Genomic DNA, 19,760 nt, shown 5'->3' with positions numbered 1-19,760 from the left:
GATCACTGGATGTATCACATGCTTGTGATAAACTGGGTTCCCTGCCCTCTTCACTAGGACCATCCCTTCCAAGTTTTTTAGACAAGAAGATTCATTTATTTTCCAAAAAAATGCTACATAAACAAACATGTTGCTAGTCACAAACATTAAATACTTAATTTGAACCGGCAGAAAGACCAGCTACCAGAATTCTGCAACGTTCTGTTAGCTCGTATGTCTCCGTGTGTGCATACTGAAGGAAACAGCAGAAATAATACTTTACAATTTGATGAACAACATATGACACCAAACCTCCAGCCCTACAAAAAGAAAAAGGGTCACAATCTTAGGAAAATACCTGTAAGGCAGAATTCTGTCCTCTCAAAGGAAAAGAAAATCTCCAGACTGCTTACTTTAATTGGTACTGAACTGTCACCATCAAGGCTTGGTATGTAAGTAAAATGGGATTAAGCAGAAAAATAACCACTAACAACTTAACTGAAGTTTGGGTGATAGAAAACTGTGTCTTCTGAATACATGAAAATCAATGGATAATGCTGTGCCAGCTACTTTTAGGCAGACTCCCTCATTGATTTCACTTACACATTTTACTTACAGTAGGCACGATAATGGCTTGTAATAATTTAGCTGCATTTATTTCTGGAGCAAAATACAGTATTACCCTCCATGCACAGAGGAAGAACTCAAGAAACTAACTTAAACTGGAAAGAGAGAAGAAAGAGGAAAAAGGCACGTCTGGTTCTCACAGCCTACAGAAGTACCTCAGTGCAAGCTAGAGAGATGAGCGTTCTCTCTGAAAATCACAAGAAATCACACCAAATTGGCAGATGCAAGTAAACAAAGCATCCTTCCTGCTGACCTAACAGGAGATCAATACAAGATCTTAAAATCTGCCTTACTTTCAAAAAATAAAAATAAAAAGTGAAATTGCTGTAAGCATGGGCTTACAATAAAGCAATGCATATTCATACTAAATAGCAACAATTCCCTTTTCTGTAAATCAGATTCTTCAGTTCAGCCCATACTGAATCTAATGTTACGCTGATACTGCCCACTCTTTCTTCCCCATAAAGATACAAAAGTAAAAACATTCTAGCCTAAAAAAGCCACAATTGTTCAGCTCTTTCCACTGAAAACTCACTTCATTTCTGACTACGAGCACTTAGAGAAAATCTTTAAACATTTCATACATTTTCCCTTTTCGTAAAGCTATTCAGCCACCCCTGTTCGACCACCACGCATTCCTCAATCAGTGGAGATGGTTTGGCTGTTATAAATTACTCTCGTAAAACAGCTATTTCTGCTGCTTCCCGTGGGACTGCACCCAAGGTGAGGATCAAGCCAGCAACACTTAGCATCCATATGTGAGAGCACAGAACTGAATGGGAGGAAGCAGGCGGTAACTAATCACTCTTTTACTGTGTCTGCTGTAAGCTGCCTTCGGGAACATCACCAGCATGGGTAGGTTTGTCACCCTGTTTCCTAGTGCCAAGGAGATGCCTGTACCTGAAATCTTCCTCATCCAAAAACTCCAGGAATAAGCAACACAGACAGTATGTGCGAGTGTTTTCCCTACAGAATTGCTGAAATGTCCTAGAGTACTTCATCCCTGGACAAAGCTACAAAACCAGATCCTAATGTGACTGCTAAAGCTCTTTCCTGTGTTCAGCTGCTGATGCTCTGGAGAACATCAGCAGTAGTAGTAAGGACCTTCTGAAGCTCTCTGAGCCTTCAGAAGCACACACGTTGACAGCAGTGTTAACACCCTTGCAAAAGAACTGAACCAAAGGGGAAAAATGGCAGGACAGCAAAACTGAGCTGGGCAGGGATTTGAAAAAGAAGTCTAGAGAAGGTTTACCAGAAAAGGGAAAGAACTAGAGAAGCATGCAAGATGGACAGCTGCCATATGCAGACATCAGTGAGAAATAAAGTGTCAAGTATATGAAACTGAGATTTTTCCATGGCCTAAGAATCAAAACACATTTGTCTGATGGCCACATCTAGAGAGTAAAAGGCCAGGAAAAGAGCAAGTTTCAAACAAAACACACTATCACGACTACAATTACCTGAAGAGCGGAACAACCTAATCCTAAAAGCAAGTATCCTGCAGTTCACTTATGCTCTTTCTCACTGAAATCAAAGAAAATACACTCTAATTCCAGGGAATGTTGCACGTTATATGTTGCCTCGTACAAACTACCATCTGAATGTTATCACATCTCTCAATCACCTTCGGATGTCTGATAGTGCCCCTTTAACCTTTGTTACTCAGTTACTGAGCAAGCTATCTCTTTGCTACTCCTCTTTGAAGGAAGAATTGTGCCTCTTTCCATGCTGATAAGAGACATAAATATTCACTCCCAGCAAACATTCAATAGTAATGTGTCTTGAGCAAACTACCAGAGTCTAAAGGTAGGAAACTGTGGTTAACTTTTCTGCTCTCTTAACCCTTTAGCTGATCCACCAGAACAAAGAGACATGTAAGATGGATGCTCTTTTTCACAAACAAAGCAGAAATAATTATTTCCTTAGAGAATGGACTTGTAACATGTTTTATAACACAGAAAATAAATCAAATGTAAATAAATGATTGGAAGTGGAATATTTACCCATTTTCTGGGCCGCCCTCGGGGTCGCTTTTCACCAGTGGCTTCTGCTTTCTGTAAAGGAAAAAAGAAACACGGTGTATTTTATACCTCAGTATTATTTAATAACCTTGGTAACAAGGAATTCCTTTCCTGCAGCACTACCCATAAGTACTTCTCTTGGGTGGCACAAAGCCTCCTCATCGGTCCACAGGGACTGTGATGTTTTTTCTGCCATTTCCCAGCCCACATGGCCAAGGGACACCCTGCTTCACCCTGCTTTGGTCTGTGCTGTGAACAGGGGCACAAGGCAGCGTTGGGATGTGCTGAACTACAACACCATCACATCTAACGTTCCATGGCTTGTAGCCATCAACCATCACCTCAAGGTACTACATTTGATATGCAGCCTGTTTCAAGCCTAAGAAATCATTTTGTAGCAGCTACAGCTTCTCCTTTCAAGCTCCTGATGTTCATTCATGTAATGGATTTGGGCAGACAGTCACCACAAACATATTCATTCACACAAAAGGTAACTCCCCCACTCCATATGAGTTTTTCTAGGTAGATGTGCACCTTAAACTCTAAGCAAACCTTTCAGTGCTCCAAAACATGCATCCTATTCGAGGTTTAAGGAAACAGGCATGGAAGGTGCCCTAGAAGTGACAGTGACATTTATATGAGCCCAGCAGTTGGTTCTGTAGCTCACCTTAAGGGAAATCTGGATTCTTCTACAGACTCTTCTATGAGTTTCCCCCAGATAGGCTCTGCCCATCCACATACCCTCAGGTGAACAGCCCTGTCCCACTGAGAGTGAGAGATCTTGCCACCATGAGAGTAGGACTCCCATTGCCTCAGACATTGCTAAGCAGAAACATATCTAAGAAACATTCTACATGTTCTTCCATGTCTCCATGAACTGTTTAGTCTCCAGTTCACTGTAGGTGTGTTTGACTTGCCCCTAGAAATCAGCTGTCTCATTAAGCAGATCACTTGCTGGTCAATCTCTGTAACATACACTGTCACCTAACACTGGGCACAGCAGATCTCTCTGCCAGAGAACCTGAGCCAAAGGAGCTGCAGAGGAATCCCTATACAAACAACACTACAAGGTAAATGCAGTTACTCTAAAAAGAATATCTCACCAAGAAAAAAATAAAATAAGCTGTGAAAAATAAAATTCACACTCCTAAAGGGCAAAATTATCACTCAGACTTGTTAAAATAGTAAACTTGTCCTTTAATCGTTTATACCAGCATTACATGTAAGGTGAAACCCTCTTATGAGAATACTTGTTAAAGCGCATTTGCTACACACTGCAGCTGTCCATTTCGGAGTTTTGGGCCCTTTCAAAGTGATCCATATTTTCATACTTAATTACCTGAAGGATGAGAGAAAGCTTAAAAACTCTATGAAAAAAATCTAACTTTTTGGAAACTAAAACTGCTTTTGTCTCCTAGTTAATGATACTGAAGTCACAAGCTTCACTCCAGGGCCAGGGAGGCTGAGCCATCTCCCCATAAAGGCCAAAACCAGGTGCCACGGGCTGAGACCACTTGGGGAACCCTCACACTGACAGGCACCAGGCTCCTGATGCATGCGAGTTCTGCCTCCTGTCAGACGAAAAACACTTCCAGAGCTCTTATCAAAACCAAATCTTCCCCAGAGGTGAGCTGAGCAAACAGTGAGGAATGCCAGTTACTATGTTTTGGTATAGATGGACTCTGTAAGTAAATAGGAAGTTTTCCACAGGTTAAACTGCAGTAAGTGAACGACCGGAACCTGTGGAGAGGATGTGTTTATCTCCATTCAGAGGGCAGAGGAAGACAAAACACACCTGGAACTACCACAGAGGAGTAGAGGAGGTCCAGTGGTGATAAAAAGGCGTGAAGTTTAGGAAAATATTCCCCTTCTTTCCATCTGGACTTTTTTTTTTTAAGGTTGCATTTCACAAACATAGCCCGTATTTTCTCCAGCAGCACAAGACTGCCTTTTAATTTAGGGGCTTGAAGAAAGGTTTTATTGTAGATCAGACAAATAATTCAATGTTTCTCTATAATTTTCAAGTAATTAATATGAACAGGAACGCGTAAGTGCTAAAGCTTTGCTTTTTCTACTCCACAGGTATTTACATAATCTAAACCACGCTGGTTCATCGGCTCTCTGCTTTAATTGAAGTGTTGCCTCTGAAGCTGGGAACAAATCCCAGGAGAGCCCAAAGCCACCAAGAGATCACAGGGGTCCGTATCTGGGCAGCACAGCGCGGTGCTCAGCCACCCCACCCGCAGTAGCCCATAATTGCTCACGCAGAAAGGAAGCTGCTGCCCTAATCCTCTAAAGCACTCTCTGAAATTGAGATGTGTTTGGTCAGGATTTCCTCAGCACTTGGAGCTATGCTAGGAGGCATCCTCTTGTTCTATGCAGCTAAGGCATCACCCAACTCACAGGAGGCTGGGTGTGTAATCAAAATAAGGATATGATAATTGATGAAAAATTTCTTGCGACCAATCATAGCAACATCTCATTTTTACTGTTGCATTTTAGAACTAGAACTGGATTTACATGCTCTTCAGTGCATGATCTATAGGGGAATGCTATTTTTGTCCTGGATGAGAATGATGACCACGCCAGCCACCACATCATCATCATCAGTGTGTCTCCAGGCAGGTGTGCAATACAGACAAGCCCTGCACCACAAGGCCAGCCCAACCCAAATGGCAGCCACCAGCCCCTCAGCACCCAGCCACCTTGCATCACTGCATCTCCATGCTGCACCAATGGCCATGCCCAAACAGCTGGCGTGGTGCTGCTGCAGGTAATTAACAAGATAAGACAAGTATAAATAATTGAGTGGCTATAAAGTGCTCTTTGGGCATCTATCTATTGTCAAGGAAGATGGCAAATGCAATAGAATCCAAATTTTGGGAACTGTAGCCACTCTGCAAAATGATCTGCTGGAGACCTCGAGTGAAACATGCCAGAGCCGCAGGCAGGTGAATCAATGGCGAGGTCCCAGCACAAGGATGGCTGCTGTCAAACCACGCCAAAAGATTATGCACAGGGAACTTACAGATAAGTTCTTTTTCCTATTAGTTTTTCTTTCTTAGAAGAAGATACAAAACTAGATACAAAACTACTGCATATGCTGTATGTGTTTTACCTGTTTTAATTCTACACAGGAGCCATCTCCTGCTTCACCCACCTTGCTCAGAGCGTTTGTGGTCTGATTTTTTTAGGTACAATAAGTATACTACGACCCCTTGATAAACCTGAACTTGTTTTCCCTTCCAGCCTGCTATGACTGGTACCAGTAAGAATGAATGAAGCATGGGAAAAGCCCAATAGATTTTCATGAACCAATTTAGGGCAGAGTCTTGGTCACACACACAATTTTTTTCTTTACCTTTGGACCCCTTAACTGAGGGACGTGGTTTTCCACATACCAAACTCAGGCCACGTAATGAGAGACGGTACTGAGTGTCATCACACACAGAATCACAGGTTCTGGTGTTCACAGAATGACATTTCAAGACCTGTTGTCATTGGTGAAGTTTACTACATTAATAACTGCAACATTACTCAAGATGCTTGTACTGAAGGCAAACTTTAGATCAGTTTTTATTGACGGATATTCCTGTGATACCTTCCTGACATTTTCTTTTCAGGCAAACACACAGACGTTAGCACTCTTTTTCCTTGTTTTGACCCCATAATTGTTTTTCTTCCTTCCCAACAAGAGAGCATTTATGCCCATACAGTATTTTTTTGAAGCCCAACCATGGGAGCCAAACAAAGAAAAGCCCCTGAATGTCACAGGGAAACACGCCGGGCTGGGAATGCAACTCAGCCTAACAAATAGAACTCAAACACACAGCACCCAGAAACTGAAAAGGAACATCCCTACTACAACGCTTCTGCAAAACCCAAGTTGTTCTTTAGAAAAAAATATAAATCCTCTTCCTTTCTTTCTCTCTTTCTCTCTCTCTCTCTCTTTCTTTCTTTCTTTTTTTCTTTTTTTCTTTTTTTCTTTCTTTTTTTCTTTCTTTTTTTCTTTCTTTCCTTCTTTCTTTCCTTCTTTCTTTCTTTCTTTCTTTTTCTCTCTTTCTCTCTTTCTTTCTCTCTTTCTTTCTTTCTTTCTTTCCTTCTTTTGTGCTAATTTTTCACAAATATTTTAAATCAGTAACAGAATGACATGTTTAAAAGCACAGCCTTGAGTAACAGCTGGGTTGTGGGGAACTCAAGCACAAGGTGACCAGAGGCTGTTGGTGGCTCTCTCCTCCTGTGTTGATGTGTTGTGTTTGTTCTGTTCACAGAAATTAAAGTGAGATGCTGCTTACATTTTGTGCCCATTTTATAACAAGGGAAGCATGACGTGATATACAAATGTGTTTTTTTAACAATGCATAGTCAAAAATAAGAGAATCACTGCATTATCAGCTATCCAATGGGTCCTGAAACATTCTGTATGCACTGTGAAGTTTCATGTCGCTAATTTCCTAACAAGCACAGTTTGTTTTCAGATGCCCCAAGGCCAGTTTACTAAGACCAAACACAAGCTCTGAAAACTAAGGGGGAAAAAAAACACACACAATTAAAAAATCCTATGAACCACGATATTTAAATCCACAACGCAATCACAATTTTTAGGGCAAACTGTCGGCCAACCGCATTTACTTTGCGAAGCATAATAAAACAAAGCCCTGGCACTCGAGTATTTTTAACTGACTGCCGGTTTGTGCAATGTATTTTTAATTGTGATGTGTAATGGTTTGCAAGAGAACACCCCATCAATTAATCACGAGAACGTTCTCACGTCTGCTCAGTGGGTGCGTTTATCTCCCATGCTGTGAATGCTACAGCACAACTCAGTGCACCCACTTTGAGGAGCAAAGGCCACACACAACTCCTTAGAAATCCTGTCCACTTCCAAGCGTGTGGACAGGACCCACGTTCACATGCACAGGGGCTGAGCGGTGTGAGCTCACCCTGAGAGCTGAGACAGGGGATAGAAAGCTTGAAATGCAATTCTTATGTCTTTGTATGTGTAAATATGTCTGTCACAACACGCAGCACACAGCCCTCAGAGGTGACAACCCCACCACCAAAAGGGGCTTTCTCACAGTGCCAAAGCCTTTCCATTCATACCACTGGTAGAAAAACTATCAACATTAATATCAGCTAGAGGGGTCGGTTCAGATGTCTGGTGAGAAGCTGAATCACTTTCAGAGAGGGTTAATTATCTATTTGGGAAAAGGGCTATAATATTTAGTGGAAATGTGATCTCAGATGCTTTTTTTTTCTAAGAAGGCTTTATGAGCCTTTTGTGTTTTAGGAGAGTTATCAAACATTTACATATTTGAATCCATAAACCTGGAAACAAATAAAACCAGTAATTACGTACCCCTCGAGGACTTTATTTTTTATTTATTTTTTAATGATAAAAAGACATGAGGACTTCAGTGACTCTTTTTATAATATCCAAACCTGAAAAGGGTTTGCTTTAATTAGGGAGGTAACCTGATGCGTTCTGAAAATCAAAATGTTACAGTGAAATTGCTCAGATCATAAATTAGATTAAGAAAAAGCCAACCGTGTGCACCAGAATCATCTGGAAAGCTCTTGAATTGATACGCCCACAGATGGAAGAGAGATTTCACGTTGTTTGCCATTAATAGCCATTTTCAAATCGCTCCCATAAATGAAATGACATCAATACTTCTCTCAGAAATCTCTACCTTTTGAAAACGCATTTCTATGAATTACTTCAAACTGAATCTCATTAACAAATATTTCTCCTAGGAAAGCCAACACTCTGAAGGGTAATCTTTAAAATGCTAAAGCTCACACTTGGACATGCCGGGCTAATAAAAAACTGCTCTTTCCATTTTCAAGAGTGGAATTTTAACTTTAGCAAAGTGAATCTGAAGAACATTTTTATTATACAAAGACAAGGAAAACAAAACAACTTTTGAAGCTCAGGAGGTTGCAGAGTGGCTTCATACGTTTTATATGCTTAACCTGTAAAGCGTTTTAACTAATTCCTGACCTTCTTGACAGAATACACTGTTCTGTGCAGCTCAGAAAGTTAAAAAGAAACAGCAACAAAAAAAACACCAAAAAAACCCACCTATCTCAAATTTAAGGAGAGCTGGGAAACAACCCTCAAACAAATGCTGAGAACGCTTGGAGTAAAACTGCCATCAAGTCCCTACCACCACCCCCCAGCAACTGAATACTTATCAGCAGTTGCTCTAGGAATTTATAACACTGAAAGCTATCAAACTAAATAAGGTCAGCCACCATAGGCACAATGAAAAATGAACCATAATGAGATGAGGCTACAAATACCTTCCACACGGATTTTGTCACAGATCTGCTTCAAGACACTGATAGCCTTCAGCATCGCAGCTCCCTACCAGACTTTGTAAGCTTTTGTTTCCAATTTAGTACCTGCGAATTGGTGCTAACTGCTGGGCGACCATCACCATAAACACAACTCAGCATTTATTTCCAAGCCTCTGCACAACTATTTGCCTTCACTAAAATAACTCCAGTAACAAGGGATGATTTGCTTTGATAGCAGTTTTCTGACACTTTGCTTTCTCGAATTCAGATATAATGAAGGCACGCCGAATTTGCTGTTGAAGCCCATGCAATAAGGGGGACGAGCCCAGGGAGGCTGCACCAGAGTTGGATGCAGGCAGAGCCATTGGAAGCACGGCTGCTCCCATCCCCAGACACAGGCAGGGGCTCAGAAGACAAACAGCACTTCAAGGGAAAGCCTCTTTGAAGCTGATTACTAAACGAGATACCGAGGGCTTTTACTGTAACTCACAGTTTACTTTACCAGCACATTTTAAAGCTGTAAATTTCAATCCATGCGCCTATTTCCATCAACACTTAATTGGATTTTCTTCTAATTAACCGGTGTTTGACAAAACACTGAGCTTTAATACACACATTTAGTCTGTATAACATTACAGCATAGCCTGGAAGTGGGTAAGAAATGTATCTTCTTCCAAAAATCTACATTGAGATACAGTATCCTTAACACTGATTTCACCACTGATTCGGTGGTATTTCACTGTTCAAGAAGCAACTGCCCTTCTGAGCTCTGTGCTCCATGTCCTGCAGCCTGTTGTTTCTAAACTTTAAATGCAAACTACACGCTGTACGTACATACACTATAGGGAGCCTTTCTCACAGGCTCCAGCCCCACTGCTCACTGCCTGCAGGATCACGTCCTTTGCTACCACTTGATTTTAAAAGAAGAAAAAGAAATAAAAGAAGAAAGAAAGAAAAAAAAGCATTAGGAATTTTCTCTTTCATGCTCTCACCTTCTGAGCTGCTTTAGAGGGACTCTTGTTTTTGCTTCCCTTGGGTCTTCCTCTTGGTCTTTTAGGAGATGGTTCACCAGTTGGTTCCTAAACACAGGAAAACACGCTTGTTGTGGCAAGCTGCTACAGCACCCGAGATCTGAAGGACAGCCTACAAGCGAGCGGTTACTGAGAGCAAGAAGAATTAACAGCCTAAAGAAACGCGACAACTTCTCAAGTACAGCACGAAAAACTTAAACAGCTCGAGGTGAAGAGAAAAATCCCATCTGCACAATGAAGGAGTTCAGCTTTCCTTGCAATTGCTCAGAGAGCTCTGAGAAGCTCCAGTGCTCAGCCCAGCACGCTGCAGCAGAAAGCAGTTCTTAAAGAAGATGGCTATGGCTTCCCCTCGTGCAGGAACGAGTATTCAGAAGTTAATAGAGTTATCCATTTCATTTTAATCGCGTTTCATTGTAACCAGATGCAATTAGCGCATGCACTTCTGCTTTCGGGAGAAAAAAAAAAAACACAACACACAAACAACAAACAAACACAAAACCAACCAACAAAGCTGCCTACTGGGAAACCAGAAAGATTTGAGATTAATCTCCCTCCTAAGGACACAAATACTTCGAGGGGAGTTTTTTGTACCGTTCTACGTTACATTCACACCTATTCGCAGCAAAACGCAAAGGCAAAAAGTTCCCTCCAGTGGAGCTTTACGGGAGAGAAAGGGTCTGAAATAAACAAACAAAAAGAAGTCTAAAACGCCGAAACGGGAGCAATGAGTGCTTCGGAAGTTTTAAGCAGCTCCTGCGTCTGACAGTGCCCAACCAGTGCTGGGCAATGGGGGGAAGTTACGCGGGTTCGGGCTCACAAATCCTACCGAACTCTTCCACTTTTCAATACTTGGCGTTTCACTCGGAGCCCGGAGCAGGATGGGGCACAAGCAAATGAAATGCCCTTTGTTAGCTTAAATCAGCCCGAAACCCGCAGCTCTCCGACCGCCGACGGCTCAAGTGGAGGCTGCAGAGGGGTCCACTCCCCGCGGGGCCTCGGCTGGAGCCCCCGCCGCACCGAGGAGACGCCGAGCCTTACGTGCATTCAAATGTGAAAAGAAATGAAAGAAAGTAAAGAAGAAAGAAAAAAGAAGAAGAAGAAAAACGAAAGAAAGGGAGAAGAAAAAAATAAAATAGGAGTGGGGGAATTTTAAAGGAAAATAAATAAATAAAGGAAGGCCCAGAACGGCGCTGATGGGGGCAGCGGGTCGGAGCCGGTCAGAGCGGTACCGGGCAAAGCGGGAACCCGAGGGACGCCGGGGATACGGCTCCGGGAAAGCGAAGCGCTCAGCCCCTGCAGCGCAGCACCGAGGGGCCCGGCCCGCGGCTCCCACGGCCCCCGGAGCCGCCGATGCCGAATGAATGGGGCGATAACCGAGAGCCCGCTTAGCGGCCGGCAGCTCCGCGCTCGCAGCCGCGACCTGCGAGGGGTTGCGGACGCGCCGCACCGGGCCGCGGCCACCCGGGTGCTGCGACAATGGCACTCGGGGGAGGAGGGAGCGGACGGGCGGGGGCTGGGAGGGAGGTAAGGAGAGCGCGGCCACCCCGGAGCGGGTCGGTCCCTGCGGGCCCGGGGCGGGCGGCGGGGGCGAAGGTGGCGCGGTGCGGTGCGGGGCAGTGCGGTGCGGTGCGGGGCAGGGCAGGGTATGGCAGCCCCCCCGGCTGCCCCCACCTCCGTGAACGGAACGGGGGCACCGCTGTGCAGGGGGAGGAGGTGGGGAAGGGGGGATGCGTTAGGGGGGAAAGAAAAAAAAAAAAGAAGGAAAAAAAAAGAAAGAATAAAGGGCAGCCCTACGCGACCCTGCAGCCCCCTCCTGTCCCTCAGCGCCGGGCTCCGGGGGCAGGATGGGGCCGGCTCGCTCGGGCTCCGGCCCCGGTGGGACCGCCACACTCAGACGCGCACGAACGCGACCCTGCCGGCTCGAGAGAGGAGCGCGCCCGGCGAGCCCCCGCTCCCCGCTTTCGCAATTTCAAACTGAGCTCGCAGTGCCCCCGCGGGCGCTGGTTGGTCGGAGCCGCGTTCCCCACTGACACGGCGCGGCCCCGGCGAGCGGCCGCCACAATAGCGGAGCAACGCGAGCAGCGCTCGGCGCTCAGCCCCCGGCCGCGGCAGCCGCGGCGCAGCGCGGTACTGACTTGGGGCTGCTTCCTGGGTCTGCCTCGTCCTCGCTTCTGCGGCTCGGCGGCGGCAGGTTGCTCCGGGGCGGCGGTGGAAGGCTGGCCGTGTCCCTCGCCTTGGGCGCTCATGGCGAGCCGAGAGCTCAGCCCTCCGCCCGGCTGTGCGCGGCACCTCGCGACGGGGGGGAAGCACACGGAGCGCTTTCGCTGCGCGCTGCCACCGCCGCACCGGACGTCCTGGTGCTGCCAAAAAGGAGAGGAGAGGGGAGGAGGAGGAGGAGGTGATGGTGGTGGCGGTGCTGGAAGAGGAGGGGAATGGGAGCTCTCCGACAATTTAGGAAGGGGGTGAGGAACGCGGAGCGGTCCCAGAGCGGGAGGGTTAAAAAAAATAAAATTAAAAAAAAAAAAAAAAAAAATTTAAAAAAATTATATAAAAAGAATGAGCGATCGCAGCGCTGGGAGGGAGGGGGGAACGCTCCGAGCAAAGACGGGAGAGCCCCGCACAGGGCAAGTGGCGGCCGTGCGCTCAGAGGGGCCGCGCCGAGCGGGGGTCGCACAGCGCGGGGCCGGGCCGGGAGCGCGCCCGGGGCGGACGGGGGGCGCGGGAGCAGCGGCGGCAGCGGGCGGAGGGAGCGCTCATTTAAAAATTAATAATAACGCGATTTGGGAGATCGGGGAGGAAAAAGGGGGGTTGGGGGGGGGGTGGGGGGGGGGGCTGGAGGAGAGGCGGTCCCGCGTTCGTGTCTGTGATGTGAGCTGCTGGGACTGGAAATATTATTATGCGAGTCCTGCCCACGGACTGAGCGGGGATGAGGGCTTTAAAAAAAAAAAGGAAGGAAAGGAAACCACCTTGACTCGCGGGTGGAAAAAGCGGGGGGGGAGATGGGGGGGAAGAGAAAGAAAAAGGGCCGGGGCGGTGGGCGAGAAGGAGGCAGCAAAGCGCGCAAAGCGAGCAGCCCCGCGCGGAGCTGGCTCCGGGCCACGCACAACATGCGGAGCGCGGCGGCCGCGCCGCTTCACGTGTCCGGCCCGGCCCGGCCCCGCCGCCGCGGCAGGTTTAAAGGGCCAGGCCGGGTCCCCAGCCCGCACCGCTGCACGTGGGCGCGCCGCCGCCGCGCGGAACAAAGGATGCGGGGACGGGGCCGCCCCTGGGCCGGGCCCGACGGGCGCCACCCGCGCCCCGCCCGCGGCCAGCGGGGAGACCTGCTCGGGCGGCGCCCAGCTCTGCCCTGCGATGCGGTGTGATGGGACCGAGCCGCCGGGCGGTGCTGGAGGGACGGCGGCGGCAACGGGGCTGCAGGCGGGAGGCGTTCCTCGGCCTCCGACGGTCGAGCTGCGCCCGGAGCTCCTGTTTCAGTGTGAGAGCCTGCAGGAGGGAGCGGGAAGGGCTGCGCTCTCCTGTATAACGCTATCGAGGGCAGAGATGGTGATGCTGCACTTCTTAGGTGCGCCAAAGTGTGTCGATAATTACAGGTTATTCGCTGTCGACAGATAGATAGGAGAAATGTTGGTCTCTTTTCGGTAGTGCTTGGGGATAGGACTAGGGGTAATGGGATGAAAGTACAGAATAGGAAGTTCCGCACGAATGTGTGCAAGAACTTCTTTACAGTGAGGGTGACGGAGCACTGGAACAGGCTGCCCAGGGAGGTGGTGGAGTCTCCTTCTCTGGAGATATTCAAAACCCATCTGGACGCCTACCTGTGTGACATGGTGTAGGGAACCTGCTTTGGCAGGGGGGTTGGACTCAATGATCTCTAGAGGTCCCTTCCAACCCCTACGATTCTGTGATTCTGTGTAACCGAGCAAAAAGTGACTCCGGTCAAACGTGTGCAGGGCTGTGCCGAGAGACAGCTGAGTTCTTTTCTGTGCGGTAGGAAAAGTACACTGCAGCCAGATGGGCTAAAGAAAGAGTAACCCTAGAGCACTTCTTAAAGCCGCGCGTATTCCCAAAGTGAGCTTAATCCAATCGCAGGCCGTCCGGAGCCCCACTCCCCCCATCCCCAAACGCAGCCCTTGCCGGGAGATGGACACGCTCCACCTGTTGGGTCCCGCAGCTCTGGGGAAAGCCCTACCGGCCCAGCTATGCACTGCGGGTTCCCATCGCACCACAGGGGGGATCTGGAGGGCTTCGCACTCATCCTGGCCATCAGAAGGATCATTCGGCTGCTGTATTAGACCAAGAATCCAAATGGAGATTGTAAAGTCCACAGTTTAAAGCATAGCAGCACATAATTTTTATAGCATCCATTAATCTCTTTGAAGAGTATTCATGTCTGTGGAAGACAGTGGCACACGCAATTACCGAAACCTGAAGCTCCAAAGCTGCTGTCTGACAGATTAATCCCACATGGGCCATTAGTGGTTCCGTCAACCTTTCCTTGAGCAGTTCCAGTAACGGTGCCACAGCCCAAAGGTTTATACATGCAGCCATAAGCAAACACCTTCAGGTGGGAGCGGTGTTCTTATACTCGCTGTCTGAAGGCTGTTTGGACATGGCAGGTCCTTTATGTACACCCAGGTCCTGCTGGGTGCTGCCCACAAACTCACCCACATAACGGGGATCAGCACTGGGATGGCTACAGGTCTGATAGCCACTTGAAGCTGCCATTGGTCCACTCCTAGGCCTTATCTCACAAACCAGGTGAAGCTCCCAAGTGCAGCCCTGGCTGTGCTGCCTTGTCTGCAGCAATCCAACAACATCTGCACCCCAAGTGCCTGACACAGGGAAGCACCGCAGCACCAGCACCCAGTGAACCAGGCTCCCAGAGCAGATGGGAGCCAGAACAGTGCCTCCATTTGAGGTTCCTTCCCCCAGAAGATTCATGGTTGTCCCCTCTGCTGCTCCTTACTTCCCCACTGGTAAAGGGTCACTGCATGATACGGAGTGAATGGTGGCAAATAGGGCTGTGTAACCATTGAGAGGCTTTCAGTGGTTCACATTGGAAGGCATCCTTCAGCAATACACCCGCAGTGTGCTCAGGCAATGGGTCAGGATGCATGGCCTGCCTGCCTGAGGGATTCCTGCCTTCTCCACCTGGTTCCCCTGGGACACATAGGCTACTCCAAAGGGACAGGGATAAGGCAAGTTTAAGGCCTTGCTCAGTGGGACCAGCAACTGTTTGGCTTGGAGGAGTTCTCTGGGCAGAGATGGGAGAGCAGCCAGTGAGAAGCACTGGTCTCTGATTCAGAACAAGGGGAGCAGGCGCAAGAGCTATAGGGCAGCAATCGGACAGGCCTGCTGTGCTGCCAGGCTCTGTCTTACTCCTGCTTACCCAGTGTAAAACAGCGGCTTCTTCAGTCAGCAGATGGCTGGGATAATGCTTTAGGGAAGCATGACTGCGACTGACAACCAAGACCCAGAAAAGAACGTTAAGGCTCACTCTCAGGCCTTGTCTGCACAGGGGAATTTTCCTCCCTCCTCCAAATTCCCACAATTTCGAATATGAATGCAGCTGCACAATTGTTAGGGATGTTGGGAGCCATAATATATGAGTTTTCATCCCGTCAGCCATTTGCAGCACTGTGTCAATTAACCCTCCTCAGAGCAGGGTTAACTGATCCAGTGCCACAAGCGGCTGCTGGAGCCGAGAGCTGTCTATGCTGAGCTCCCATTGCTGTGAGCCCCGGTGCAGCTGCAGGGGAAGCAGCCCATGTGGCATTATTTTGGTAATAATTCCCTAACCCTGAAACAGCCTAAGAATGCAATATGGCCACACTGTAGGATTTTGTCAAAGTGACAAAATAAGTCCCACTGGTGTCCATGCACTTTTGGAAGCAGCACACTGCTGATACAGGTGTCACCCCATGCCCAGCAGGCCTAACCACTCTCTGCCCTTGTCCACCACCGACTAAAGCTGCTCTGCATTTGTTCAACTTTGAACAACCATTTATATGACTGATACCTGCAGTCAGTGTTTGTTCATTAACACAATTTGGATGTTTTGAAGCTCAGGCTCGGCAAAAACCTCACTGAGTATCTCTAGCTCACTACAGCCCTTGATTAATGATGGCCAGGTTTCATGTCATGCTTGGCATTTTATGCAAATACAGAAAATAGCTCTGTGCAGACTGTACATGCCTATAAATATCTGTGGAGGCTGAACACACCTGCCCAGGAACAGCCCGAGGAGATGCCCAGCCCAGGGTGCTGGGGTGTGGGGCAAACTCTGGTTTGGCAACAACTCGGATATAACCAGGAATTTTGAGAAAGGGGGAAGGAACCAGCTCATTCTTCCCTCACCCCTGATATTTCTACTGGCTGTTTCCATTGCCTGGGGGTCTGTCTGGACAAGGGGCGGGAGCTGCCTGCAGAGCAGGTGCCACAGCAGACCCTGGGAGGAAGGAGAAATGACATCCCTGCTACCCTTCAGCTCAGACCAAGCTGTGGAGATGCATGGCAAAGTTCTCAGGTCACAGTTGTCACACAAGGAACCTGCCTCTTGGTGAGTATATATTTGCTTAAATGCTTTGCATTAATCCCTAGAAAGGCTCTCATTAAGAAAAATGGTTAAAAACTCCCATCTTAAATCCCGGTGGAAGTGGATTTCTACTCTCCTTTAGACCTTTTCCCCTTCAATATTAGGCTCAGTATCTTGCATGTGTTTTTATATGAAACCCTGTGATTAAAAGTACTTAAGACTGGCTCATTTTTCTCTGCAATGAGTTCAGTTATTTCCTTTTTCTACCTTCCAGAATTTACTATACCATATCTAAATATTGGCTGCAGTCCACATGTTTTAGATCATGCTCTATAATGGTCCTGTTGTTACAGAATCCTTTGTGTGTGTGTGTGAGAGAGAGAGAGAGAGAGAACATGCATATGTGTTGGAAGGGAGGCAGGGTGCATATAATTGTTTGGAAAGAGAAATCAGCGTATATTAATTCCATGAGTGATTTCTGAACTGATAACATAAAAGTGATAAAAATAGTGAGCAGTGAAATTACGGACCTCCAGTGCCCTACCTAGCACATGGCCTAAATAATACTTCTGATCCCAATATGTTACTCTGCTGTATATATTCTACCAATAAAATGACTCATTCATCTTTCATTGCTATATAATTTTAAAGATCAGATTTATTGCTGTTACATTTCCTCGTTTTTACATAGGTTCTAAATGTAGATCCTTCGATCTGAGCCATACAATGTGTTAGTTAACCGTAAGCTACCCAAGGATGGATCAGGGCAGCAGCTGAAAGTCCTCCTTCGTCACACAAAAACCTCATTGCCTGCCGAAGACCACACAGAGAATGTACACACATAGAGTAAGTCAGAGATCTTGGGGAAAAGCAGGGTTGGATTGGATGTTTCATTCGAGAAATCACAAGCTTCAACTAAAAATAAGTCCTCATGCTTGGGGCTGTGGAGCCATGAGCATGCGGCACATTGGCACCCAACTTTCATGACTCCTTGTGGGTGAGCCCTAAGGTGCTCTTGAAGGTGATGTGGATCCTGAGCACTTTTCCACATTCCTCAGGCTGCCAGAACATACAAGATGCAAAAGCCCCACGCTGACAGTTCCACTAATCTCCCACCCTGCAGGGCCATGTGTAGGGGATCAGGCCATGCAGAGGGCTCAGTGGATGTCGCTTTGGGCTGGAATGAGTTTCACCCACAGAAAACATACTGGCTTTCTATCATTTTTTCTTTCCCCCACAAGCTAAGATAAATTTTTGCTTTGGTCCATTAACAATACTTGTATTTTTAATCAGAATTATTTTGAATGGTATTTTCTTTGGAAATAACAGTAATACAGTTTATGTGAAATACAAACAAATGAGGGAACGATTTTTACCTAAATGTATGAATAGCATTTTGCAATTTGTCATTGTGATATATTTATCTTTTGAACTTTAAGTGAGCTCAGCTGAAAAAAATGCTTCTCTTCAGCACATGACTGGAAAATATATTACACCAGAGAAGTATATTGCTGTTTCAGTTCAGAAATTAGTGGCTAAATATAATTTTCCACTATACTTACTTTCACAAAATATGTAGTAAACTATTTACATTACAGTAAATTCTTAGTACGTATCCCAAAAGGTGTTAAAATCAGCGTTCTCACCCAAATTAATGGATATTTTGTGAATGCACATTAAGAGTGAATAGATCTTTAAGATCTGTTAGAAAAGACTTGTAAGATATTTTGTTGTCTGCTGAAGCCTTCAAACCACTGTAATGTGGCTAGAACAAAGAGTTGTCAACACAATAGACTCAGGGGAACAGAGAAGAAACCAGTGAGGAGCGGAGAGATGCTGGCTGCCCTGCAAAGCAGTGACAAGGCATACATGAAGACTTAGGCCTGCTCCCTGCCTGAGAGCCTTCCAGCAGCGTGGCACATTTGTCTCTATGTGCAGTCCTTCTCACTGAAGCTTCCTATAGACCTATAAACCCTGCTGGCTCAGGAGCAGGAGCGGACCTGCCTGCAAGCTGGATGATGGCAGCTGCTCCCATTTTGCCCAGGGGTCATCTGCCTGTCACATTGCAGACATGTAACCACCGTGTGATGGAGAGCAGCCAAGCGGCCATCAAGACAGGCTGGGGCTGGGTGAGAGCTGCCACTGCTGCCAGAATTGTGCCTTTCAGGCGCTCCCTGCTCATTGTGCCCAGGAAGAAAGCTGCTGGGAGAGAGCTGTGGGACGGACACGTTGTCCCCTCCACCTGCTGTCCACGAGGCGAGCAGCTGCTTCCTACAGCATGCCATCACTATGTTCCCAAACCATTCAGCTCCTCTGATAACTGGACTGGTTTTAGTCCACTTCCCCTTCTGTGCGTACACAGTCTGCACAGCATGGTCTGAGTTTTACAGTGCTGGTTTTGGAGCTCAGGTGGAAGATTTCCTTCCTTTCCCTTATCAGAGAGCACACCTTGGGCACAGCAGCTACACTCACAGTGTCAGAGGTGCCTGGGTGCCAACCTCCCACTGAGCTGGGCAGAACAGAAAGCAAGCACCATATCGAGGAAAGGCAGATGTCAGTATTCCTCATCTTCAGTGCCATTTAGGATGTGAAGGGATTTCTGGCCCACAGAGACAAGGGTGATGGCAACCATTCAAAAATCACATGCATGACAGAGAGTAGGGCTGAGGAAATGCTGTTTGGTTACCTAAGGCAAAGAAACATCTTTAAATGTTTTGGGCTGTGACTCGGAATTAGTAGAAAGAGGTTTAAACAAATCTTCATACTTAAAGTTCTGTCTGAAAATACTCGGAGCCTTAAACTTTTTTTTTTTTTTTTTGAATAATGATATTAGTAAGAGTCCATTATATAATCATAAGAAAATTAAAACTCTCCAGGGCATGATCTTAGCTGTGTAATTAACTGGGGTGGTTAAAAGTACAAAGTAAACCTGAAGCAAAATTTGTACCAGAACCACACCTCATTATGTTTTGCTGCCTAAGTCTATCATAAATAGAGATGTTTATTACACATCTGCCATTTAATGTATGTACTACATGCAATGCTGTATTTTATTTAGATTTAAAAATTTAAAAACACAAGATGACAAGCTGTGTTACTATTAACACATGCCTTGAGGACTGGGGGTGCACATTCTATTTGTGCCTTCGGTTATGTTACAATACAGCCACTCCAGAGTTAGAAATGTAGAGGTACATTGGGCAATTAGTGTGCCTTATTTCAGCCCACAGAGTTTCACTGGTGTGAAAGAACAATCAAGCCCTG

At 46.7% G+C, this 19,760-nt stretch overlaps 1 protein-coding gene across 1 annotated transcript in view; it reads right to left on the bottom strand.

Annotated features, from left to right (window-relative positions):
• LOC107310670 (uncharacterized) overlaps positions 1–11,693 on the bottom strand; it is a gene marked incomplete at its 5' end in the record, with an annotated part of 97,046 nt that extends 85,353 nt beyond the window's left edge. Inside the window, 3 exons of the mRNA XM_085514498.1 lie at positions 2,610–2,660; positions 9,923–10,009; positions 11,191–11,693. Of these exons, the coding sequence (XP_085370624.1) occupies positions 2,610–2,660; positions 9,923–10,009; positions 11,191–11,693 (641 nt within the window). The remainder of the gene's footprint in view (positions 1–2,609; positions 2,661–9,922; positions 10,010–11,190) is intronic.
• Positions 11,694–19,760: the final 8,067 nt, after the last annotated feature.

This window comes from Coturnix japonica, chromosome 1 (assembly GCF_054131305.1).
Source record: "Coturnix japonica strain WE chromosome 1, WE-NBRP24, whole genome shotgun sequence".
In the NCBI taxonomy this organism is placed as follows: Eukaryota; Metazoa; Chordata; class Aves; order Galliformes; family Phasianidae; genus Coturnix; species Coturnix japonica.
The sequence above is the reverse complement of the archived record's forward strand: the minus strand, read 5'-3'. Positions and strand labels throughout refer to the sequence as shown.